Source organism: Solea solea, chromosome 7, assembly GCF_958295425.1.
Source record: "Solea solea chromosome 7, fSolSol10.1, whole genome shotgun sequence".
In the NCBI taxonomy this organism is placed as follows: Eukaryota; Metazoa; Chordata; class Actinopteri; order Pleuronectiformes; family Soleidae; genus Solea; species Solea solea.
This window is the reverse complement of record NC_081140.1, coordinates 28,025,323-28,048,399: the sequence shown is the minus strand read 5'-3', so window position 1 is coordinate 28,048,399 and position 23,077 is coordinate 28,025,323. Positions and strand designations below refer to the sequence as shown.

Sequence of the window (23,077 nt, the reverse complement as noted above, 5' to 3'; positions counted from 1 at the left end):
TTTCTATCGCTCCAATCACCTGATCGTACTTTACCGTTCTACTCTGGTGCTAATGGAAACGCAAAAAAATACATATCGTACTATACCAAACCGAACCGCTCCACTCCACGGAAACTAAGGAGAAGAAAAAGAAGGGTTTGTAGTTGACGATCATCGATACGACGTCACTCTACTTAGGTCGTTTTCACACCTAATAGTCTACACCAGACTCGGTACGATTGGGGATTCGGTTCAGCGCAGCATCACGAATTACTGAAGGAGAAGACGAGACGAACGAGGAACGATGAACAATAAACCTCAGTCATCTATTGGTTATTGAGGACAACTTCTGTTTCTGCCTCATAAGAGCAAAACATGGAGCTGCATCAAATCCTACCAGTCTTTGTTTTTTTTATACGCTGCAACAATGGGCTCAGACATTTCGCCCAGCTACCGTTCTACACTCTATGTTTTGGTTATGTTTACCCACAATGCCCTACGTTGTAGTTCACTTCCTGCATTTGGTGCACTTAAAGCAAAACGAAAGTTAGCTTCTTTGATGCACATTCGGGTTTGGTTGCGCAAACAAAATTGGCTTTCCGAGCAAATCAACTAGGCTTCAATTAAAGGCCCTGGTATACACGCTGTGTGGAGGCTGCGCATGTAGCCCAGATTTTGGAACCGCACGCAAATATCGCGTTGGGTGCACATGGACAACATATGCGTGAACTGGACCTCTGCCCCACCAGTAGGTGGAGTATTAAGCCCCGCTCACCAAGCTGAAAAAAACGTTTCGACAACAGAAGAAGTCGTCGCCAATGAAAGTCGGCCGAGCCTCAACCTCTCAACCCTCAACTCCTCTGCCCGACGGACCTTTCAGCTGTGAGCCACTCGAACCAGATGTGTCCGAGAGAGCTGTAGCATCGTTCTCTTCTTTGGTTGGAATGCGTCCTATTCCCTGCGTCCAGACTTGTACCGCCACCCGATGGTGAAGCGGGATTCTACAGGACCCTGTCGCGCACGTATACCAGAGTACGCGATATGTGACGCACACTTCGGCGAGTATACCGCGGGCTTAAAAAGAATGAACCGAGCCTCGTTTTCGTGCGGACCCCCGCCCCCCTTTTGTTCGTGGCACACTTGTTCTTTCCAGGTGTTAACACAAGAAAGCAAATGTGCAGGTTATACAAACAAGGAGGAGGGAGAGAGAAAAAAAAAACACACACACAAGGCAGGACAAACAAAAGCAGCAGACAGGGAGCAACGGCCTCTTCTTCTCCTCTACAAATGTATTTACCATGGCCTGTTATCAGTCTGTGAACAGTGAGCAGACTGTCTGCCTGAGAGGCCACAGAAGGACTGGGTGTTCTGTGTAACAGCAGACTCTTCCCGCCTGCGGCACATCCTTTTATCAACAAAAAAAAAACACACACACTGACACACACACACACACACGTCAGAGTCAACACCACCAAATCAAATCCCCACTGCATGAACTGTAACTACAGTTCACCTCTGGAATGTCCTTGTCTGCTCTGATGAAGACGTGAGCGTGAGTGTTTGAGAAAACATTTCACTTTCACACCTGCACACATGTACCACACACACACACACACAGACACGCACACACACATACACAGCTGTTTGGACGTGGCCTGGCTCTCGCAGAGATGTAAATCGGTTGCAGATCCATACTGGCCCCGGGCTCATTCACTGATCTATTTTCTGCTCAGCTGGCTTTAAATGAAGTTAAAATGACTCATTAAAACACCCACAAGCTTTGGGAACTCTGAGCGCCGCAGCCTAAAAATGTGCTCCTCTTTCAACTCTCCTGATGCTTCCACGCACACACAGTGAGCCACTGTTTCCCAGAGCTGCACACATACACAGTCACACAACAACAATGATGCTCATTTACAAAAAACTACATTTTTTTACAGTGTGTTTTACAGGGAAACTGGATTTAAAAACTTGTTTGGGAGTAAAATCCTGATGTTGTCCACTGTGTGTGTGTGTGTGTGTGTGTGTGTGATAAGAAGAAGAAGACAGAACACAGTGCATTGTCTTGTGCAGTCAAAGGCACGGAGTGTGCTCTCATCCATAAACCATCAAACTGTCTCCAGACGCGGCTGCAATCGTCCTCCATCAAAACACTTTGTCTGGCATACCAAAATAAGAGCCAGCATCGAGCTGAATACCAAATCAGCCCATTAGAGCGGCGGAGCACTCGCTCCTTAGCAACCAGCGGGATCTGAGGCTGCTATACGCCCGAAATACACAGCGACAAAGAAATCAGATCCATATCTCTCTGCTCTCCTCACCACCACCACCACCACCACCACCTCTCACCCCCCGGTTTTATTTTTTTTATATATTTTTCCTGTCGTGTTGTGGCGATGACACAAGTTTACGCGAAGGGGGGAAAAAAAAGAAAAAAATTGAAATCAGGTTGAAGGAAGGTGCTGCTGTTGTTGGATGTCAGAGTGAATTGAGAATCAAAGCGTGTCGCCGAGGCATGTGAGTAATGCGAGACAACGTGTGTGTTTAGGGTTTGAAGAAAGGAAAAAGAAAAGAAAGGGGGGACGAGTCGGGTGAAGTTTAAAAAGACGCAGGTTCTCATCTCTCATGTCAGCACTGTGTCACTCCTGAACAAGCTCCCCTCGTCTTGTCTGTGCCACATATTCTCCTTTTTGTTTTAGTTTCATTTTTAGTCCCTGATCCTCTCCTCCCTCCCTCCCTCCCTCCCTCCCTGCTCCTCTCTCTCTATTTTGGATAAAGTCGCTGGGAGAGCAGTCAGGTCTGATTAAGTCTGCGTTTGGGTACAGTGTGTTCCTGGACACACATCTGCGAGCGAGGGAGCTGAGCGAGCTGAGCGAGCCATCACACACGCTTTCGGAACACTGGCAGAACACCCAGGCCTGCCGGCAGCTGATGATGTCATCACTCAGAAGGGGCAGAGCGGGCGAGCGGCCAGAGTCTCCGGAAAAATAACACACCAAACACACACACACACACACATATTTACAGAGAAATGATTCAAATGAGAAAGACAGAGGAGGAGAAGAAGAGAGGGAGGTGAACGTGGGGAAGAAACGCATGATCTAAGTGTCTGGTGGAAGAAGAGAAGGAGAGGGAGAGACTGAACAGAACGAACAGGTGCAGCTGAAAGGCCAAACTGTCGAGAGGCTTCATGAACCGCAAACACACACACAGATGAGACTCATTTACTGTGTGTCTGTGTCTACTGTGGACACACAAATACACAACGTGTGTAGACAAAAGTATCCGGACGCTCTGACCCTGACACCTACAGAAACACACACACACACACACATATGCACGACTGTAATGTGGGGTTCCTATTCTTAGAAGACATTTCTGTGTGAATTTGTGTCCATTCATTCTCTAAATCCATGGTTCTCAAACTGTGGCGCGCGAGGAGGAAGAGGAGGAAGAGGAGGAAGAGGAGGAGGAGGAGGATGAGGAGGATGATGATGATGAAAGGATAAATCTGCTCGCTCCATTTACACCATTTACACATGTGAGAGTCTTCATCCACATGAAACGACTCTAAACACATGCCAGGCCTGTATGTGGCGCTGTACCGCTTTGCGTAACTTAAATATTTTGTAATGCTAGTAACATGTTTTTTTGGGCCAGTAAATTTTGTAACATTTTTGAAACTAAAGTGATTTTTTTTTTTTTTTTAAACAGTAACATATTTATTGTAACATATTCGGTCAGGCCATTCTGTGATATGCTTGCAACCGGTGGAGTCGCCCCCTGGTGGCTAAATGACACTCCAGTGAATGATTTTTTGGAATGTTAGTTACTTGTCTTTAGAAAAGTAGATTTTAAGTATTAGTTACTTTACTAATTATTAGTATTAGTTTTTTAAGAATTATTTACTTAATTACTTAGCTGCTTTAGCTACTTCACAGGAGTAGCTAAATGCTACGCCTGTCAACTTCTTGCACTTCCGAGATATTCTTTGTAAATTCTATTTATTTTATTTGTTTTAAAGTAACATTGCAAAATGTTGGTCATTTTTTGGTAACATAAGTATGTTTTACAACACTAGTGACTAACACTACATGTTTTTGTAATGGTAACCTTTATGGAACCTAGCACCAGTTGAGTCTCCCCCTGGTGGCTGACTGCTACTCCTGTGAACATCTTTTGCTTAAGAGATCATTTTTGTTACTTTAGTAAAATTTTGTTTTTGTTTTTTGGCGACATAAGTAATTTTTCTAACACTCGAGACATGTTTTGGTTACCTGTGGAGTCGCCCCCTGGTGGCTGACTGCTACATCTCTCAACTTCTGGGGCTTTAGTGAAGCTAATGTCCATCTTTAAATACAGTCTGTGGTTGTCGTAATAATTTATAACATTTCATGTTTTTGTTGTTGAATTCATGTTCGGTGGCGTCATGAGCAGCAGACACAGTGAGATGAGAGGGTGAGGGTGTTTGTCTCAGTACCTGTGTGAGACAACATGTGCATTCGTAGCCTCATGCTGTCCTGGAAATGTTTGCCACAGTAATCACAGCCGTGGCCTTTCTCCTCCATGTGCAGCCTCCTGTGGACGAGAAGACAAACACTAATGTGAGCATGTTAACGACGAGCAGAGAAAACCCCACAAACGCACAAATCTGTTTTTCCTTCCTCCCTGTGCGGTCGCTCTCCCAAACTCACAAGCATCATTGTCCTCGTAACAAGAGGAACATGTTTTTAATTCTGGGTAAGAATCTCCCTGAGTGAATGCAGCAGCATCATTAGAGGCCCTCGCACTCGTGAATCACACAACGCATGAATGCTAAAGGAACACAGACAATAGGATATCTGGCTAATTTCAGAGTGCAGACACACGCGTGCCTCCACCCGCCAGCACTGTGAGACACACGCTGCACACACACACGCTGCACACACACAGAACACACACATCTCCTGCAACAGAAACGGAAAAGGAGAATAAGACTATGATTGGCTGAAGCTGTGCCGCCAGCGTAACCTATCATATCATATCACACACACATCAGAGCGTGTACAAGGCATCTGTTATCCTCACGTCACCCGCTAGAACACGCACACACACATGAAAAGCATTCTAACGCACAGGATATCAACATTTTTAAGGCTGTAACTTCGTAACTGATTAATTTCTCGGTTAATTGACTACTTGTTTGGTCCAGAAAATGTTAGAAAATGTCAGAAAAAGGAGGAAAATTTTGTTCACAAACCAAAAATTATTCAGTTTGAATGATTTCTTTGTTTTTATATAGCAAAGAAACCAGAAAATATTCACATTTAAGAAGCTGAAAAATCACAGAAACTGGTTTTAATCATTGGGGAAAACTCTCAAAATGATTAATCGATTATCAAAATAGTTGACGATTCATTTAGTAATCGAGTAATCATTGCAGCCCTGCAACAAAACAGGAATCATTTGGAAAATTTACAGGAAAATCTTTTACTGTACGTTTGAAGGTTTGACTTTTCATGAAACTAATATACTTGTGCAGTCGTGTGGGACTTAAATCTGGCAGGTGAGACGGAAAAAAACCTGCAACCATGTTGTAAATACGTGTGGTTTTGTCTCTGGAGGCTGAAAAACAGCGTAATTGTTGCCACGCGGTTAAAACACCAGTATGTGATGTCAACATTCACAGTTTGAGTCCAAATGGAAAAACTTTTTTTTTTTATTTCTTCTGTCAATTAAAATACTAAAGACTAAAAAAAAGTAATTCAAATGAAAACTAATGAGTAATTTCTTCCTGCCAAATAGTGTGCATCTGCTTCGAAACACTTGAATAAGAGTAATTTTCTTTAAATTTTCTATAAATTTATAACTGAAAAGAATTCAAAAATAATTATCATCCGAGAAAATTGTTAATATTTGATGTTCAGTAACTTAGAAATATCGTCTTACACTAACGTTCAATTCAAGTGCCACAAAGGGGGCACCTTGATATCCGTGACCTCATAATTTATCGTATTTAACGTTCTATTTTTTGTTTTCCTTCAAAAAAATATGCACACGTTAAACGTTAAAAAATTTGTACGATTTTTGCTAACATATGTGATTTATTTATTTGTATTTATATATTTTTTGTATTGTTATATTCGAAAAATATTTGGTCACAGTTACTTCTTTTTGTGACATTTTGTTCCATTTTGGGAACTTGAGAGAAATTTTGCCAAAAAAATAAAAAATGTAAAAACGTTCGCCCCACGAATTTAAAAAAATATGTTTTCATAAAATTTGAGTCATGTTCAGCAAAAACAGACTTTTTTTTCCATTTAAACATTTAAATGGCTGTTTCACCAATTTAAAAGTAAAGCTAAAACAATTACGACACTGCTGTTTGTTTAATTCACATTCTGTTATGGAACTCACAGAAAATATTTTTTGGGTAAGGGGCCCTTTAAGTCAAGTCAATTTTATTTATACAGCCCACAAACACAATTTGCCTCTTAGTGACCTCTCCGTCGTCTAAGAATCTTAAAGTAATATACACTGAAGCGCATTTATATGTTATAATATCACCAATCACTTTCATTTTGTCCAGGATAATAATTATTTTTGGACATGAAACTGTGACGCGTGTCTTTTCCTCAGACAAATGTCAGAGTGCAGAGCAGAGTTGATGCTCAGTGACCTGCTTCTTCAGCCACTTCATTACAGTATCAACCTGTGGCTCCAGAGCGACTCCATCAACCTGCGGACAAAGTAACGCGCATCACTGAATCCCTCACAGGAAGCTCCGTTTCACCACCAGCACGGGGCTGAAATGTCAGCCGCCGCTGCCGTAATCGTAATCACGGGTGGACATTGTGTTGGGATGTTTCTCTTGTTTCAAGTGATTAGAGATGAGTCAGTGATTATTAACATCTGCAATCATGTTAATCAAAGTTGACACTGATTTTAGGAGTTATATTTTAAGTTACAAAATATTGTACCAAAAAATGAGTTGCCCCTCAAAAGAAAAATCACAAAATGCTGTGATGAAAAAATGACTGTCGCAAAATTATTTCTTTACAAAATTTCCCAAAATAATTACTTCCAAATAATTGCTTGCATAACCAAAAAAATGCTACAAAAAGTTGTACTTCAAACCTGTGCCAAAAAATTTAAAAAAAGAAATTATAACACAAAAATAAAAATATGTTACTAATGGTACCAAAAAATGTAACAAAAAAATGTACTTTCATTACCTGAGAGTTTTAGAAAATGTGGCAAATTTACAGACTCTCAAAGTTGATAAAGAAAAATTAAGGGATAAAGTGTTGTAATGTTATATTATTAAGCAGTGTTATTATTGAAAATCCCATCAATTTCAAAGTTCTAAAATCAAACCTTGGCCAAAATGTACAACCTGAGAAAATTCAATCAACATCTATCATTTAATTTCAAAGTTATGTTGTTGAAAACATCACTTCCCTGTGTGAAGGTAACGATGATTGTTGTCTTTTGGCTTCAGTGAAATTTAATAATCACTTTTTCTACCTTAATGTCTGTATTTATATATCACTTCATATGTATCTAGTCTTGATGGCCACAGCAACTTTATTGTCTTGCCCAGGTACACATGTAGCCAGGGATTGAACCCACAACCTTTCAAATTAAAAGACAACTCTTTCTACCACTTGAGCCTCCATTGCCCATAGATTTAAAGCAAGATAAAAGTGTGTTGTCGTACCTGTGCTGCTCCATGGCCTGTCTGCTGTGCAGCTGAAGTCCACACTCGCCACAACACTGCTGGACCTGAGTCTGGTTCTCGAGCCTCATCCCTGCCGCGAACTGACCCAGCCGGCTCAGGAGCTCCCTGTGCAGCAGACCCTGGTGCAGGAGGCCGCCGTACGCCCTCGGGTCCAGCTGCACACCCATCGATGATGCCACTGGAACCGACACCAGCCCCTCGGCAGTGTGGTGGGAGGGCACCGCAGCAGAGTACAGGGATGGCAGGTGTTTTTCTGTGATCCCGGGGAAACAGTCTGGCGAGTTCCCCACCACCTGTCCAACGTCTTCGGGACTCGTGTGAAGCTCTCGGGCGCTGGTGATGACGCTGCCTCTGCGCGGCGTCCCCGGCGTCTCGTCTCTGTGCTGATCGGACACACAGCTTCCCTCGCCGGTGCTGGACGACCTGCCCTCGCAGCTGTCCACTTCATCCACCTGCATGCTCTCTGACTTTATACTCGCGGCGGGATCCAGCAGGGCAGAGGACTGGGACAAATCTGTCCTCATCTGCTGCTGGGAACGCTCCACCTCCGTGTGCAGCTTGGGGCTGGATTCAGGAACCACCTCGGGCTCTGGACCTGGAGAACTCCTCTCTGTCATGTGATACAGAGCCAGGTGGTGCAGAGCAGTGGCGCGGTTGGGTCCGTCCTGTATGGAATGCTTCTTGGACATCAGCATGTGTCTCCAGTGCCTTGTGCGGCCGTGGTCGCCGTGGTCTCCGGAGCCGTGGTTCCTTACCACGACCTCCTCATTCTCCTCGGCCTGGATGGTCTCCAGAACCTTCAGACATTGCTCCTCCAGGTACTCGATCTCCAGGATCTCAGCGGCGTACAACAGGTCATCCAGGTCCTCGGCTGTCGCCTGCAGCGACGCCGTGTAGGCGTACTCCAGGATCTGCTGGAAAGTCTTGGGGGACAGGAAGTCCAGGGCGTAGCGCAGGCTGCTGCGGTGGAACAGGATCTCGAACATCTTGCTGGTGCAGGCCAGGACGGTGCGGTGTGCCGGGAACTCCTGACCGTCCACAGTGATGATGACGTCACACAAGGTGCCGGTCAGACGCATCTGGTTGGCCCGCTGCAGCAGTGAGCCGGGGTGAGTGGGGTTGTGAAGCTGGAGGACACCCATGTTTGTCGGAGACGTTTCCACTCGGAGCTTTGCTGAGGCCACGCATGAGGTGTGCCCGTCCTGCTCGTGTCACTTCCTCCAGCTGGTTGTAGGTCTGTGCTGTGGGCGGAGGAAGAGGAGGAGCATCGTTAGCGTCCATCTCACTTTCATACACACAAGATTTGATAATATAAACCTGCTTTTGATGATTTAACCTCACTGACAAGATTTGTCATGTGTACGTCTCATTACCGTAACTCCTAGACCGTTTGCGATATATAAAAAAATTCAAAAACTATTGACTGGCGATCTGTCCAGGGTGTGACCCTGTGTTTCGCCCTATGTCAGCTAAGATTGGTACAGCACCCCCCTGTGGTGACCCATGTGGAGGATAAAGTGCATAAGAAAGCAAAGAAATGGAGCTTTGCGCCTCTATATACTTGTCATTACGGTAGAACCTCAGGACTTCCACGACCGTCCAATCACAGGCGAGATTCGCCAGCACGTCACATGTTTGTGATGTCAGCTTCTCAGTACCGTAATTCCTAGTACCAGTTGAATAATAAATAATTATTTATTCGCTTCCACCTTTGTTGCAACACTATTGACGTTTGTTTGTTTGTCGGGACGCTCTGGATGTTTGTTTAAACGTTTGTTTGTCGCGACGCTCTGGATGTTGTCGCGGATGCTCTGGATGTTTGTTTAAACGTTTGTTTGTCGCGACGCTCTGGATGTTGTCGCAATGCTCTGGACGTTTGTTTGTCTTTTTGCGCGTTATTTATACGTGTCAACCTCCATGGCGCTCTGGACGTTTGTCGCAACGCTCTGGATGTTTGTTTGTTGCGACGCTCTGCACATTTGTTGCGAATTTGTCACACGTTTATGACGTCAGCTTCTCAGTATCATTTTAATTCCTAAACAGTTGAATAACTGCCAGATATGGAAAGTGAAAGTTATGTTGGAAAAGGGGCAGAAGAACTCACTCATTGAACATTTGTGGACAATTCTACAGCCATAAAATCAGAATAAATCCAGAGTATCATGATGGTCATAAGAGGGTTTAAGGGTTTATTTTCAGTCCACATTTTTTTATTTATTTAAATTAAGAATCAGGAGCTGACAACAGGTCGATGAGCGCAAAACAAGCGTCTCCTCTGCAGGTGATTAGTCTGAGGGTCTCGTTGAGAGCAGTCACGTCGCTGTAATAGCGTCTGCATACTGAGAGGTGACCGCTCAATCCATCAGGCTACAAACACACACATTCACATGCAGCATCCTTAGTGAGGACACTCACATAGACACAATTCTCATCTTAACCTCACAACTTAATGCCAAACCCTAAATCCAGGTGTTAAGTCTCAAAATGCCCTTTAAAGTTGTGAGGACCAGACAAGACGTCCTCACTCTCCCTATAGTTTATACGTTATATAGATCTTTTTTTTTTTTTTTAAGGTAATTCCAAAGTATGCTACTGTGGATCCACTGATGTCTCCATTCAGTTATTTTGTTAAAATTCAAAATTTGGACTGTAAATGCAGATATGTTCCAAGTATCAGTTTAGTAGTAGTAGTAGTCATTAACTAGTAATAATCAGTAGCAATATGGTCATAAAAACCCCCAATATTGGTCGACCCCTATTAACTATTATCTTACCTCAATTTACATCTTAATTCTAATTTTTAAATGACGTTGTACCTCATTAGGACCAGGTTTATACATATTCACATAAACACAGGTTTGTGCAGCTGTCCTTGTTAGGACCAACAATCAGGTCATTTCATTTGGACAAAAAAAATGGACAACTAACCTTAACTATAATCATAGTTAACCACTCAATGTTTCATTTGGACTAGGTTTTGGTCTCAGTGAGGACTAAAGGTCCTCAAAAGGTCAGGGTTTACACCCGAGTCCTCCAGGGCACAAAAAACAGTACACACACACATTCTCATGTGTCATTTGAACAAACTAAACAAACCTTAACCATAACTAGTTAATTACTAACCTTACCACAACAACCACAATTAAAATCTTAGTCCTAAACTTAAACCACTACCTCAGGAAATTAGGTTCTGTCTCATTAGGACCAGGTTTTGGTCTCCATGAGGACTACTGGTCCTGACAAGAAACACAAAGGTTTGTGCAGCTGTCCTTGTTAGGACCAGTAATCAGGTTAACTAACCTTAAGTACAACAGTTAACCACTCAATGTTTCATTTGGACCAGGTTTTGGTCTCAGTGAGGACTAAAGGTCCTCAAAAGGTCAGGGTTTACACCCGGGTCCTCAAGAGGCCACAAAAACGAGAACAAACATTTGGACACTAAACAAACCTTAACCATAACACTAGCCTTAATGAATAACCACAATTAAAACATCAGTCCTAAATTTAAACCAGTACCTCAGGAAAACGAGGTTCTGCCTCATTGAGCCCAGGTTTTAGTCTCTATGAGGACTATACTGGTCTGTGTTTATGACAAAAAAAAGGTCCTGAAGAGACAACAAATACAAGAACACACACGTGCGCGCGCTGTCAACAGGTAACAGTGTCTTTAAAGGTTAGTTTGTGCTGCTCACGTGTTGCACAGAATGAAGTCGCTGTGATGAATAAGTTAAAAAACAAATTCAGTGATGTGATGAATGAAAGCGTGAATGTGAAGCCCCACATCTCACCTCACGCAAACACCTGTGAGTGTGTGCGTATGTGTGTGTGTGTGAAGAGCCGCAGGTGCACGGACTGCGCCTTTATCGTGTAAACATTAATGCGACAGATTAACCCGCGGCACGCGCTCTCTCACTCTCAGACTGTCTGCACCGGTGCGCGAGGCAGAGAGCGCGCGCGCGCTGTCCAAAAATAAAAGACCTAATTATCAATTGTCCAGAAGAATCTGAGCTCAGTCAAGTTTTTTTTTTTTTTTTTTTTAAATCACTCATCAGGCTGCGAGGAAAAGTTCACGCCGTTTCCACGCGCGCGTGCACGTGTGAGGCGAAACGAGCGACGTCTGCCACGAGCATGGCGTTTATTTCACACGTGAATGAATTAATGAAAATGAGTGACAGACAGAAGAAGTTACACTAACGATGACGATGATGAAGATTAAAGGTGAAGTGCGTGTTTTTTCCTCTTTACCTCAGTCTCCTTCAGCTCGTCCTGCGCTCATCGTCCACGCGACATCACGCTGCTGCCGCTGACACATTTCACACGAGCCGCTCCAAACTCTGTCTCTGCTCCAAGTCCACGAATCATCAGAGAGACGCGACAGTCAGAGCCGCGGCAACACACACGCTCACACACTTCCGCTCACATGCCTTCACAATAAAACACCACATGTTGACACTTTCACTCAAACTGAAGTTTACATAAATATTCCTGAACATCATTGTAACGTTACATATATGGATATTGTGTGTATGTGTACAGTATATGTGTGTACATATATATGTATGTATGTGCATATGTGTGCATGTATATGTATATATGTGTGTGCATCTATGTTTGTGCACACATATAAATGTATGTGTGTGTGTGCATATATATGTACTGTGTGTACATGTATATGTACTGTATATATGTGTATGTGCACACATCTAAATATATGTGTGTGTATGTGTATACACACATATACAGTATGTATACATGCACTTATATATAGATTTGTGTGTGTGTGTGTTAATCTTAATTAATAGTTAGTAGAGTAGAATAAATCGGTTTTAACTCAGTTCCCAGATTCACACTTCATTCATTCATTCACACTCTCATATTATAATCCATTTTTTTAAACTAAATCACATCACTCGTTTCCTTCTCTGCTTTTATTTTGAAGGCCACATCCCCTCACTTCCTGTGTGAGCACAGCTGTTGCCTGATGCTGCTGAACTGACCTGACTTGACTGGCTACTCATCATCACAGTGGAGAGTGACGTCACGGCTCTGAGCGATGATGAGGATCTTCATCTCTTCATCTAAACAGACTCCAGTCAATAACAGAGAGGAGGGGGAGGAGCATGTAACAGGTAGAAACACCAGAGTGTCACTTACAACTTCTGCTAAAATAAAATCCAGATCCTTATGGTCAGTTGTCACTAAGGGGAAACTTGGACTTCTTAAGGTAACATTAGTGATAAGTGTTTATTCTTAAAGGAAAAGAGGGCTGTGTCTTTTTTTCTGTGTCATGTGTTAATGCCTTGGTCGTCTGGTGTCCTCGGTGTAGAAGTCAGGACACATAAACCACGTTAATCTGTTTGTGTCTTGGGGTTTTGTCCCTTTGGACGAAGACGTTTCTGTTGTGAACTACATCCACCTGGAGAAACCATCAGACAACAGAGGACTAAAGACACTATCAGACACCTACGATACTGTCCTGACATGAATTTACGTATCGCTTAAATCACGGTGTAAGATCATTTTTGTGCTTTGTTGGGACAGTTTGGACCTGTATGTTTGGACAGTTTTGACCTGTATGTTGAGACAGTTTTGACCGGTATGTTGGGACAGTTTGGACCTGTATGTTGGGACAGTTTTGACCTGTATGTTGAGACAGTTTTGACCTGTATGTTGGGACAGTTTTGGCCTGTATGTTTGGACAGTTTTGACCTGTATGTTGAGACAGTTTTGACCTGTATGTTGGGACAGTTTTGGCCTGTATGTTGGGACAGTTTTGACCTGGATACTGGGTCAGTTTGACCTGGCCTGTGGGACAGTTTTTGTCCTGTATACTGGGACAGTTTATGGTCTGGACTCTGGGTCAGATTGACCTGTAACTTTGGTGATATTTGGCCTGGACTGTGGGGTCAGATTTGGCCTGGGTGCTTGTTTACACTGTGTTGACACTGAGGCCTGGTCTGTGTCACAGTAAAGACAGGACAGCTGGACATGTCGTCTCATGTCTGTCTCTCAGTGTCAGTTCTTTGTTACGTAACATCTCACATGTTTATTTCTTCATCGTCAACAACACAAACCTGTTTACACTGTAACTTTTCTGTAAACACAGTAACTGTGTCCAACTGTCCATGACAGGACAGAAGACAGAGCCAGTCCACCCAAACACTGGTCTTTAACTCCATCTAGTGGCTAAACCACGTCACTGCTTTACTTCACTTCTGTATTTTTCAGATGGTGAAATTACTGGAGGGGCAGAAACAAAGTACAAAAAAACATGAAATACTTTTTATAAACAACCTTAAATACTAAATAATTAGAATTTAACGTGTAAATAAGTGAAATTATTCAGCAGTATAAACTTTATTTAAAAAGCCAGATTAGATAGGATTTTTGTGTTGAATACCTGATCAGTGCTTCTCAAAGATTTTACCAAATTCATCAGAATATAAATATAAATGTTTGCTATAAGGAATATTTTAAAGATATAATCATATAATCTGAGTACTTTACTAGCCCCACCTCTCTAACCTTTAGCGCCACCATTTTAATTATTTATATTTAAATAAATAAAATATTCATCACTGTGTTGTAAATTGCTGTCTGCAGCGTCCACCACACGTCAAGCGGTCACTCTCGGTAAATTGTACTTAATTTTTCTTGTCCTTTTTTTGTTTTGTTGAGTTGTACAATTGACAAAAACTAAATAACTAAAATGAAAAATTTTACTTGAATAACTACGACAGAGTTATTATGGTCATACTGAAGAAGAAAATTATGATTCGGAGAATAAAGTCGTAGTAAAACGAGAATAAATAAAAAAATATTACGAAAAAACTAGCACTTTTATCCATGTTATTAGCGTCTAATCTATGAATCAAGTATAATAAAGTTGCAATATTATGACTTTTTAAGAATTTTTTTATAATTGAGCATGGCAAATGTATTAATCGAGAATATTAAGTCACAATATTGTGATGTTTTAAAAACCTCTTTTAGTGATGTATGACTAATCTACGAATCGGGAACATAAATTTGCGTATAGTTTTGTAAATTCCAACTTGAAATCTTGAAAAGCTACAATATTTTTCTCTTCAGGTCCTAATATTTTATGGTAAATAACAGGGTCAGAGAAAATGATGTATTTATTTATTTATTAGTTTATTTAAATCCAGAACAAACCCAAATGTCAACACTCTTTAAAATAAAAAAAACACACCTGACACATTTGTATTTGCTTTTTATTTCATTTGTCGGTAAAGCAGCGGACTTCATGCCCCGCCTCCTCCTTCATCATCATGCCCCGCCTCCTCCATCATCATCACCGCGTGTGATTTCAGAGACAGTTTTCAAACGTCACACGTGTTTTATTTATAACAACCACATTTATCCAACGCTTCTTCTAATAACACACTTTATTAAATAATAACAAAAAAAAGAGAGAAATAAAGAGTCTAACTGTCACGACGACGTTCTGTACAGATTATTATTATTTATAATTTATATTATTATAAACTGTTGACGAGACGCTTTCACTGACGGACACACAGGCACGAGCTCGCAGGCAGGAATGAAAAACAACCTGTTCAATGGTACAAAAGAGCTTTTTACTCATTATTATCATTTATTAATTTATTTGATATTTTGCTTAAAAAAAAAAGCACAAGTCGACAAACGAAGCCAGAACTTTTCATCCGTTTTTTTTTAACGTAGACGTTAAAACTTCGCAAACAAATACGTGGATTATTATTACCTCAGCAGCTCGGCTTTGTTTTTGTTTGTTTTTTACGGTTTCGTTTCTTACAGTGTTGTGTAAAAAAACACTTCAGCCACAGTTAACTTTGTTTTAAATATGTTAATAAATGAGAATAATATTAATTCAATTAAACAACATTTAAAAATAACTTTAAGTCTAATGTGGAAACTATGGAATCGGATTTCTGTTAATATTAGTGTGTTTTGTTTGGAAATATTGGGCTGTTTTTAAAAAGAAAAATCCCCTTTATTCAGTTATTCTTCATTAATGAGATAAAATGTTCTTGATTTTTCTTTAAATTTTTTCGTCAACATTTTTTCCCGCTCCATTTCATTCCATTAATATATGATATATCCATGAAACTTTTTTCAGCTCTTTTTTTGAATTAATGAGAATTTTTTTTTTAATCGATGAGAACTTTTTGATTGAATAAAATTTTTGACTCTGTTTTTCCCACCAGGAAAATATGTCCTATGTACATAAACTTAAACATAATTTTTAAAGTGTCTCAGCGAGAACTTTGACCTCGTTTCAAATAAAAAAAAAACGCAAAAAAGACACGTGATAGACAGAGAAATAATTCCTATAGTTCAAAAATAATGATTCCAGCGTTGTTTACAAACAAATCTAAAGGTGGCGCAAGAGTTTTGCACATTAAATACATTTTGAATAAAGTGATCGTGTTCACAGTCGAGTATTATTATTATTCTTAATTCATAATTTGCTGCAGACTCTCCTGCAGCAGCTGTGGCTTCATCATATATTAAAAAAAAGGATTCACATCCAATTATTGATTAAAACTGAACGTTAAATCAGTTTATCTGTGAGACGCAGTGAAACGACAACAAGAAGAACGGGAAAAAATAAAAAACCTTGTAAACAAAACTTTACGACCACTTTGCAGCTCACACATGCAACAGACAAACAAACAAAAAATGCAAACAGTTTTACACCGGAGCAGAAGAAGAACATTAACCTAAGAAAAATATCTTCTATATATAGTCTTTTTTTTCATGTTTTTTTAAATCATCTGATAGAATGTATCGCTGTCACATTCTCGACTGTAAACACAATAAAAAGTTGGATTCTGTAAATATTTACCAGGGTTTTTCTCTTAAAACGTCCTGACGGGTTTAAATAAAAAAATAAAAGAAATCTTTGACGACCTAAAGATAAATCTCGTGCACGTGTTTGTTTTGAAAATGTCGGGAAATAAAAACTCCTCTTTGTCGGGAAAAAAACTGAGTGTTTTGGAATTTTCTCGTCCTCCCCTCTTCCCATCATGCTTTGCTCCCAGCGTTTCCTGTCTGTACGACACTGTTGTGTTCCGCCGCGATCGCCGACAGCGTGTTCGATAGCTTCGCCTCCTCCATTTTCACTTTCTCGTCGGGAAATATTTTCCTGCAAAGTGGACGGAGAAAAACAAGGAAGGAAAGAGTTTGACGTTACAAATGTGGGCGGCGTTTATGTCGAGAGAAAAAAAAACACTTTATATTCGTCCATTTATTCTCAACGACACCTTCACCCGATATGTAAGAAGACTCGGTGAGATTAAACGTCTTCTTACATATTTCTTCACCACCTTAACGACAGTAAGATTAAATCACACAAACTGGCATAAAACTCTCTGTATCCATTAGTTCACTGTGTGTGTGCGTGTGTTAAAGTGACAGTTCAGGTTGTTGGAGGTCAGTGAGCGCCCCCTGCTGGACACACAGACACTACATCCTAATGAAAACATGAGGACACAAACAAAACAGATTTAACAAAGGACTCGGTTCATAAAATCTACGTCCGCTTTAAAATATATAATCGCAAGATTATCTTACTTTTGAACACACTTTACATTAGTCTCGTCGTTTTCAGTTATTTTAATGCAGAAATGTAGTTTATGTTATCTTAAGAACAACGTCTTTATCTCACTGTGAGACAGACTTTTCCAGCAGGAAACTGACGTTCGTAAACAGTGAACTCTCCCACGCCAAACGACATAGAGAAAATCAGTGATTTTAGCTCGCGTGGACACAAGAGCTGCTGGTCTACTGCTGCCTCGTGTGGTCACTAAGTTCTACCAGGTCTTTTGTTTTGTTTTCTGATTGAGCGACCTCTAGTGGGCGCAAATTACACACTGTGCCTTTAAGATGATGTAGATTTTATTTAAAAAAAATCTAAATTTGCTGGTGAATTTCCAAACTTCTTTAAAATTAAGTGTTTTCAAGCTTACAGAGTTCACTGTTACTTTAAATCCAGTCACTTAATGACTTCATTCTTACAAACAGACGTCTTTTTTTTAATTGTGAATGTAGCAGAAGATACGAGTGTGTCACACACACACATACACACGTAAGAAACAGAATCAACGTATCGCTCCTTTATCCACAACATCTAACCGTTAGTAACTAACTATCCCAGTGTCATTACCACAGTTTTACCATTACAATAGTTCATATTGTGTGGTCAATGGCAAGATGCGGTGGTGAATGAATGGGTGTACAAGTTACACGCACACACGTACGTACACACACTCGTACACACAGATAAACCTCTAGAGGGAGCCGTACTCATCGTTGACAGGAGGAGGAGGAGGAGTGGTCTTGGTCTTGGTTGCGTCCAGAACTGGGTCTGCTCCGTCTCCGTTGGGCAGAGAGGGGGCAGAGGGCGGGCTCTCTAAGCTAATCAGGTCTGCTGGTATCGGGGGCGCTCGCTCGCCCGCGTTCATCAGCTCTAAGTCGAACTCGGCACTTCTGGGCGCGGCATCGGGGGTCAGGAGGTCGTACATGTCGGATTGCGCCGCCGTGCCGAGGTGGTTCTGTAGACTAACGGGGTCGGGGGGAGCGACTTCTGCTACCAGAGGAGCAGATTCTTCGGCGTTCACTGCGACGGCTTCTTTGGCAGCGAGAATGTGATTTAGAGTTTGGTCAGTGGCGGGTGAGTGAGTAAGGCTCCGCCCACTGGCGTCTGGGGCGGTTGTGTGTGAGTCGGTGTCTGATTTTGGACGGGCAGTGTTTTCCGTGGTGGAGGCAGTTAGTGCTGGCGTCTCAGTGTGAGTTTTACTGACCTCGGATTTCCTGGCGTCTAAAGTGTGTGGGGACGACGCGGCGAGAGGGGACACGGGAGGACTGTTTTTAGCGTTTAGCGCCATAAGTTTTGGTGAGTGTCTACGCTTTGGCGGTATGGGTGTCCCTGATTTTTGAGGTCTCGGTTGTTCAGGTGTGGATGAAGCAGAAGAAGAAGACAGAGGAGGAGGAGGAGCTGGTATTCTCTCCTCTTCTTCTTCCGGAGTGTTTCTCCCTCTCTGCTCGACTAACGGAGCCATTTTAGCCTCGACTGCAGACGAGGACAGGGGGACGGGGGCCGGCAGGATCACGTTGGACTCCGGGGTGGGGGCCGGGGCCTGGACAGGGCTGGGCGAGGGGTCGTTGGCCGGGGTGGAGAGGCTACAAGTGAGGGTAGTGGTCTCGCTAGAGGGGCTGTCCTGAGCTGGGTCAATGGTGGCGGTGGCCGTGTCAGAGTTGGTGGCTACAGAGGAGAGCGTATCCAGAGCCAGAGCAGCGGTGTAAGCCGCCAGCCTGAGAGAAGAGCAGGGAGAGAACAGAGACACACAGACTAGACACCAGGGTGACTGTGACAGGGAGGTGGCTCTCACACAAGAGCATGCAGAGGGATTAGTTGATTTTTTTTGATTTTTTTGAGAGAAATTCACACAAACGTAAGACAGAGACGGCCACGTTCAGACCTGGTATTAACGTCTGTCCTCTGTGATACAATCTTATGCATACGGCAACACAAAAATGAGGTTTAAAATCACGTAAAAATTCATCAACATTCTCTGCTCTGAAACACTGACTTCATACGCTTTAGTGGGGACAAAGTTTTGCTCCATAGAGACTTAAAAGACCATGTAAAGTCATAAAAAAAATGTGGTTCAAAATCCATGTAAAATGATTCTCTGCTCTGATCCACTGGGGTTTATACTGGTTTTTACGCTTTAGTGGGGACAGAATTTGCTTCTCGTGGACTTAAAAGACCATATAAAGAAAATCACAAACACACACACAGAGTGCTTAGACTTCCACTCAAAACCACAGCTGCCCTAAATTAATAGCATTGTTAATCAAATCAATCAAAATCATTTTTTCTGTTTTGTAATGGTTAATACACCAGTATGTAGAAGCTCTTTAACCAAAATGATATTTTTAATACTAAAATATAATAATTATTATTATTATCAAATGTACTGTTTTACAAAAATAAACTGAAAAAATTAGTAAAGCACATTATTATTTCTGGATTATTTATCGTGAATTGCAATTATTTTCGATCTGGATAATTGTGGTGTATTTCTTTTATTGTAAAAGTCGTGAAAGGAGAAAAAAAAATGCAATGCTTGTGAGTGCGGACAGAATACTACGTCCGTTTAAGAATCCAAAATATTATATTCAGTTATCGCAATAATATCACAAATCACAATTATATTGGTCAGGATAATTGTTTATATTGTCCATGTCTTGTGGTAGCTGGTAAATTACATTAAAGTGTTGATTGGTGTAAAAAAAAACAAAAAAACTGCTGCAGATAAGACGATATTAACTGAGAACACGTCTCTAATTTGTCCTGAAACACACGTGTCCTCAAACCTCCTCAATCTGTCTGCGATCAGATCAAATACCAGGACTGAACGAGGTCACAAACTGAAAAACAGCAAACTCTTAAAGCCTCATGAGAGAAAATAAAGAAAAGAGACAAGTTCATGCTGTGAGTGGACATTAAAGGGAACATGTCGTACACACGGCAACATCGAGAATCATGTGGTAAAAAGCAGAAACCAGCTCCTGCCAGGGTTAAACAGTACCAGTGTCATTGTCCACAGTGCTGACATGAGAGATGGCGTCATGAGTTGACCACACTCTAAAGTCTGTGTCCTGTGTCTTTAAACTGGTATTGCTTCAACCGTTTGTTAGTAATGAGACAGGAAAGTAAATTCAAAGACAAACATAAGCAGCAGCAGCAGTTGTTCAGTGGACTCCACTCGAGAATCAAGAATCTCCTCAGGTTTTCACGCTTTGAGAAAACGTCGTTTATTCTCTGACGTGGAGTTCAGTGTTCAAACGGCTAAATAAACAAAAAGAAAAAAAGAAAAACGTGGTCTCAGCGTGGACTTACTCAGGCTCGGTGAGAGGCGTGGTTTCGTTGGGTTCTGTGGGTCCGGCTGCGTTGTGATTGGCTGTGCACTCGTCCTCTGTTCTGACCTCAACGATCGGCTCTTTGGACTCGTCTTTCCTGTTCCACACACACGTTTACGTTTGTTATTGTTTCTGTGACTAATGCAGATTTTTTTTTTAACCCTTTAACACCTAAGCCTCAAAATGTCCGTCTGGACTTCCAGAATAACTTTCAACATCTGGGAGTTATTTATAATTTACTGCATGTTAAATAGTGTATTAATAATTTAAAATGAAGAATAACACTGTAGTTGTACATGAACACCAGATTTTGTGTGTTAAATTTGAAATTTGAATGGTATAAAACACATTAACTAACACTTAATAATAATAATTTAATAACACTTTTTAAAACCGACCATGGTCGCAATGGTTCGACTCCACCACTGGCTGATTGTACTCAATTCCATTGTAAGTCGCTTTGGATAAAAGTGTCTGCTAAATGACATGTAATGTAAAAACAGGCCAAAAAATGTAAAATTATGTACAACCTAAGTACCTCCTAGAAATAACCCCCAGATATTAAAAGTTATTCAGGGGGAATTTGGACAGTAGGCGGCACACTTATTGGCCCCTCCCACATCCATCTTCATATCACACATTCCCCCAAACCACTGATCTGATGTGGTCCCAAAAATCTGTGAGTTTGAGGCCTGGGAACGGCCTCAGAAACAAGGAAAAATAGTAATAATATTAAAAAACGCCTTGAGTTACAATAAGGTAATAAAATAGATATAGATAATATAAATTAGCCACGATTAACTTATTCTAAGTGCTTTTAATCCTGATATTTTTCACATCATAGGTGATCAAACAAACATCGATGTCTTCGCAGGGAGATGTGAACTCACACAAACGCCGCCTTGCCCTCCTCCAGGTCGTGACCTTTGGTTCCGGTGCCGGTTTTGCCACACAGACACATGATGAGGCCACACTTGTTGACAAAGTAGCAGGTGACGTCCACAGCCAGCAGGAGGAGCATAAACACCACCACGAGGATCCCGGCCCACAGCACGACGCTCATGGAGAGAGCAGTCTCCTCCCCCAGATCTGATGAACGAGTGAGTGAGAGAACGTTTAAAAAAAAAAAAAGTGCAGCGAGAAAGTTTCACACAAACGACCGCGGATGACTGTCAATGTGCTGCTAAACTACTGTACTCACCTGTCGTCAGGTTCCTCACTGACACACTCTGACGTCTGAATTTCATCAATTATTTCATTTAAATATAAACCACGTTTAGGGAATTTACATGAAAATGAGTTTAAAAAAGGCAAAAAGAAATAATTCTTCAACACATTTATTAGAAAGAAAAGCAAACGTGTGCAGAGATAATTTAACACGTACATTTTAATGTCTCTAAAACATCACTTTAAATCTAGTGAGTGAGTCAAACAGTGTCCAGGTATAAATGTATAAAAAAAAAGTTGATATTTTTGAATATTTCATACATGCATGAGAAACATCTGGACAAACAAAAGCTTCTATTATAAACTTTTTCCGTTAGCTGACGTTTGTCTTTTCAAACAATGTAAACGTTAATTTATTTTTATTTTTTTACAAATATTTACACCACAAAGTTTTTTACGCGAGGACCGACTTTTTTAAAAGATGACAATTCTTCAATAAAGTTTCTAAATAACTTTAATATTAATTTATATAAATAAACCAGCCAACCAAACCTTTTTTAATATAATAATTTGATTTTATTCATTTGTTATTTAATAAAATGGCTGAAAACAAAATAAATACACAAAGAAGGTTCTAGTGGTTCCCAAAGTCTGGGTCAGGGGCCCAGGGATGGGTCGTGGGAAACATGTTTTTGGTTCCCCCCAAATTTTTTTGCAGAATTTCTCCAATTTTTGTAGCCATTATGTTTGAAATAAATATTGAATATGTTTTAAATAACATGCTTAAAGAGACTTTTTTTAATCAATTTACTCATCATTTCTTGAATTTCCTTTATATTTTTTTATTATTTCCTAGAATCGGTATCCATTAATCCATGACACTTTGGCTGTCTCTTAACCCTTAAGAGTTCCTCTTAAAAGAGACTTTTTTTTTTGGGTCAGATTTTAGCCCCTCCCCCCAATTTCTAATTGACCACGCCCATTCACCAAACCACTTTCAGGTGGTTATTTTTACTACAACTGATGGATTTTGAACATGTTTAGGCCATCAAAAATGCAATTAATTTAGAGGAAAACATAATAATTCCTTCAGTTATTCAGTCATTTTTATAAAAAAGTGTGTCCTCATGTAGAAAGTTTGAAGAAAAACACTGGTGTAGAGGATTATAATCCAGTGTTTATGTAAACGTACACGTCCAGCACTGAGTCTTTAATCTGTTTTAAGTGCTAATTTCTGTAAAAATAAGGTCCTGACTGTTGTCGTGTGGTGCTAATGCT

The 23,077-nt window shown here is 41.0% G+C and overlaps 2 protein-coding genes and 1 long non-coding RNA gene across 3 annotated transcripts in view; 1 reads left to right on the top strand and 2 right to left on the bottom strand.

Annotated features, from left to right (window-relative positions):
• Nucleotides 1-12,036, bottom strand: part of zbtb16b (zinc finger and BTB domain containing 16b) — a 37,816-nt gene extending 25,780 nt beyond the window's left edge. Inside the window, exons 1-3 of the mRNA XM_058634410.1 lie at nt 11,945-12,036; nt 7,679-8,940; nt 4,460-4,557 (exon numbers count right to left, since the gene is read on the bottom strand). Coding sequence (XP_058490393.1) covers nt 4,460-4,557; nt 7,679-8,841 — 1,261 coding nt within the window. The 5' untranslated portion in view covers nt 8,842-8,940; nt 11,945-12,036. The remainder of the gene's footprint in view (nt 1-4,459; nt 4,558-7,678; nt 8,941-11,944) is intronic.
• LOC131462877 (uncharacterized) overlaps nt 1-12,985 on the top strand; it is a 59,834-nt gene extending 46,849 nt beyond the window's left edge. The window contains exon 3 of the long non-coding RNA XR_009240922.1: nt 12,639-12,985. This is a non-coding gene — a long non-coding RNA (uncharacterized LOC131462877). The remainder of the gene's footprint in view (nt 1-12,638) is intronic.
• A 1,931-nt stretch (nt 12,986-14,916) lies between these two features.
• ncam1b (neural cell adhesion molecule 1b) overlaps nt 14,917-23,077 on the bottom strand; it is an 84,245-nt gene continuing 76,084 nt past the window's right edge. The window contains exons 18-21 of the mRNA XM_058633367.1: nt 21,523-21,721; nt 20,613-20,729; nt 18,011-19,018; nt 14,917-16,850 (exon numbers count right to left, since the gene is read on the bottom strand). Coding sequence (XP_058489350.1) covers nt 16,730-16,850; nt 18,011-19,018; nt 20,613-20,729; nt 21,523-21,721 — 1,445 coding nt within the window. The 3' untranslated portion in view covers nt 14,917-16,729. The remainder of the gene's footprint in view (nt 16,851-18,010; nt 19,019-20,612; nt 20,730-21,522; nt 21,722-23,077) is intronic.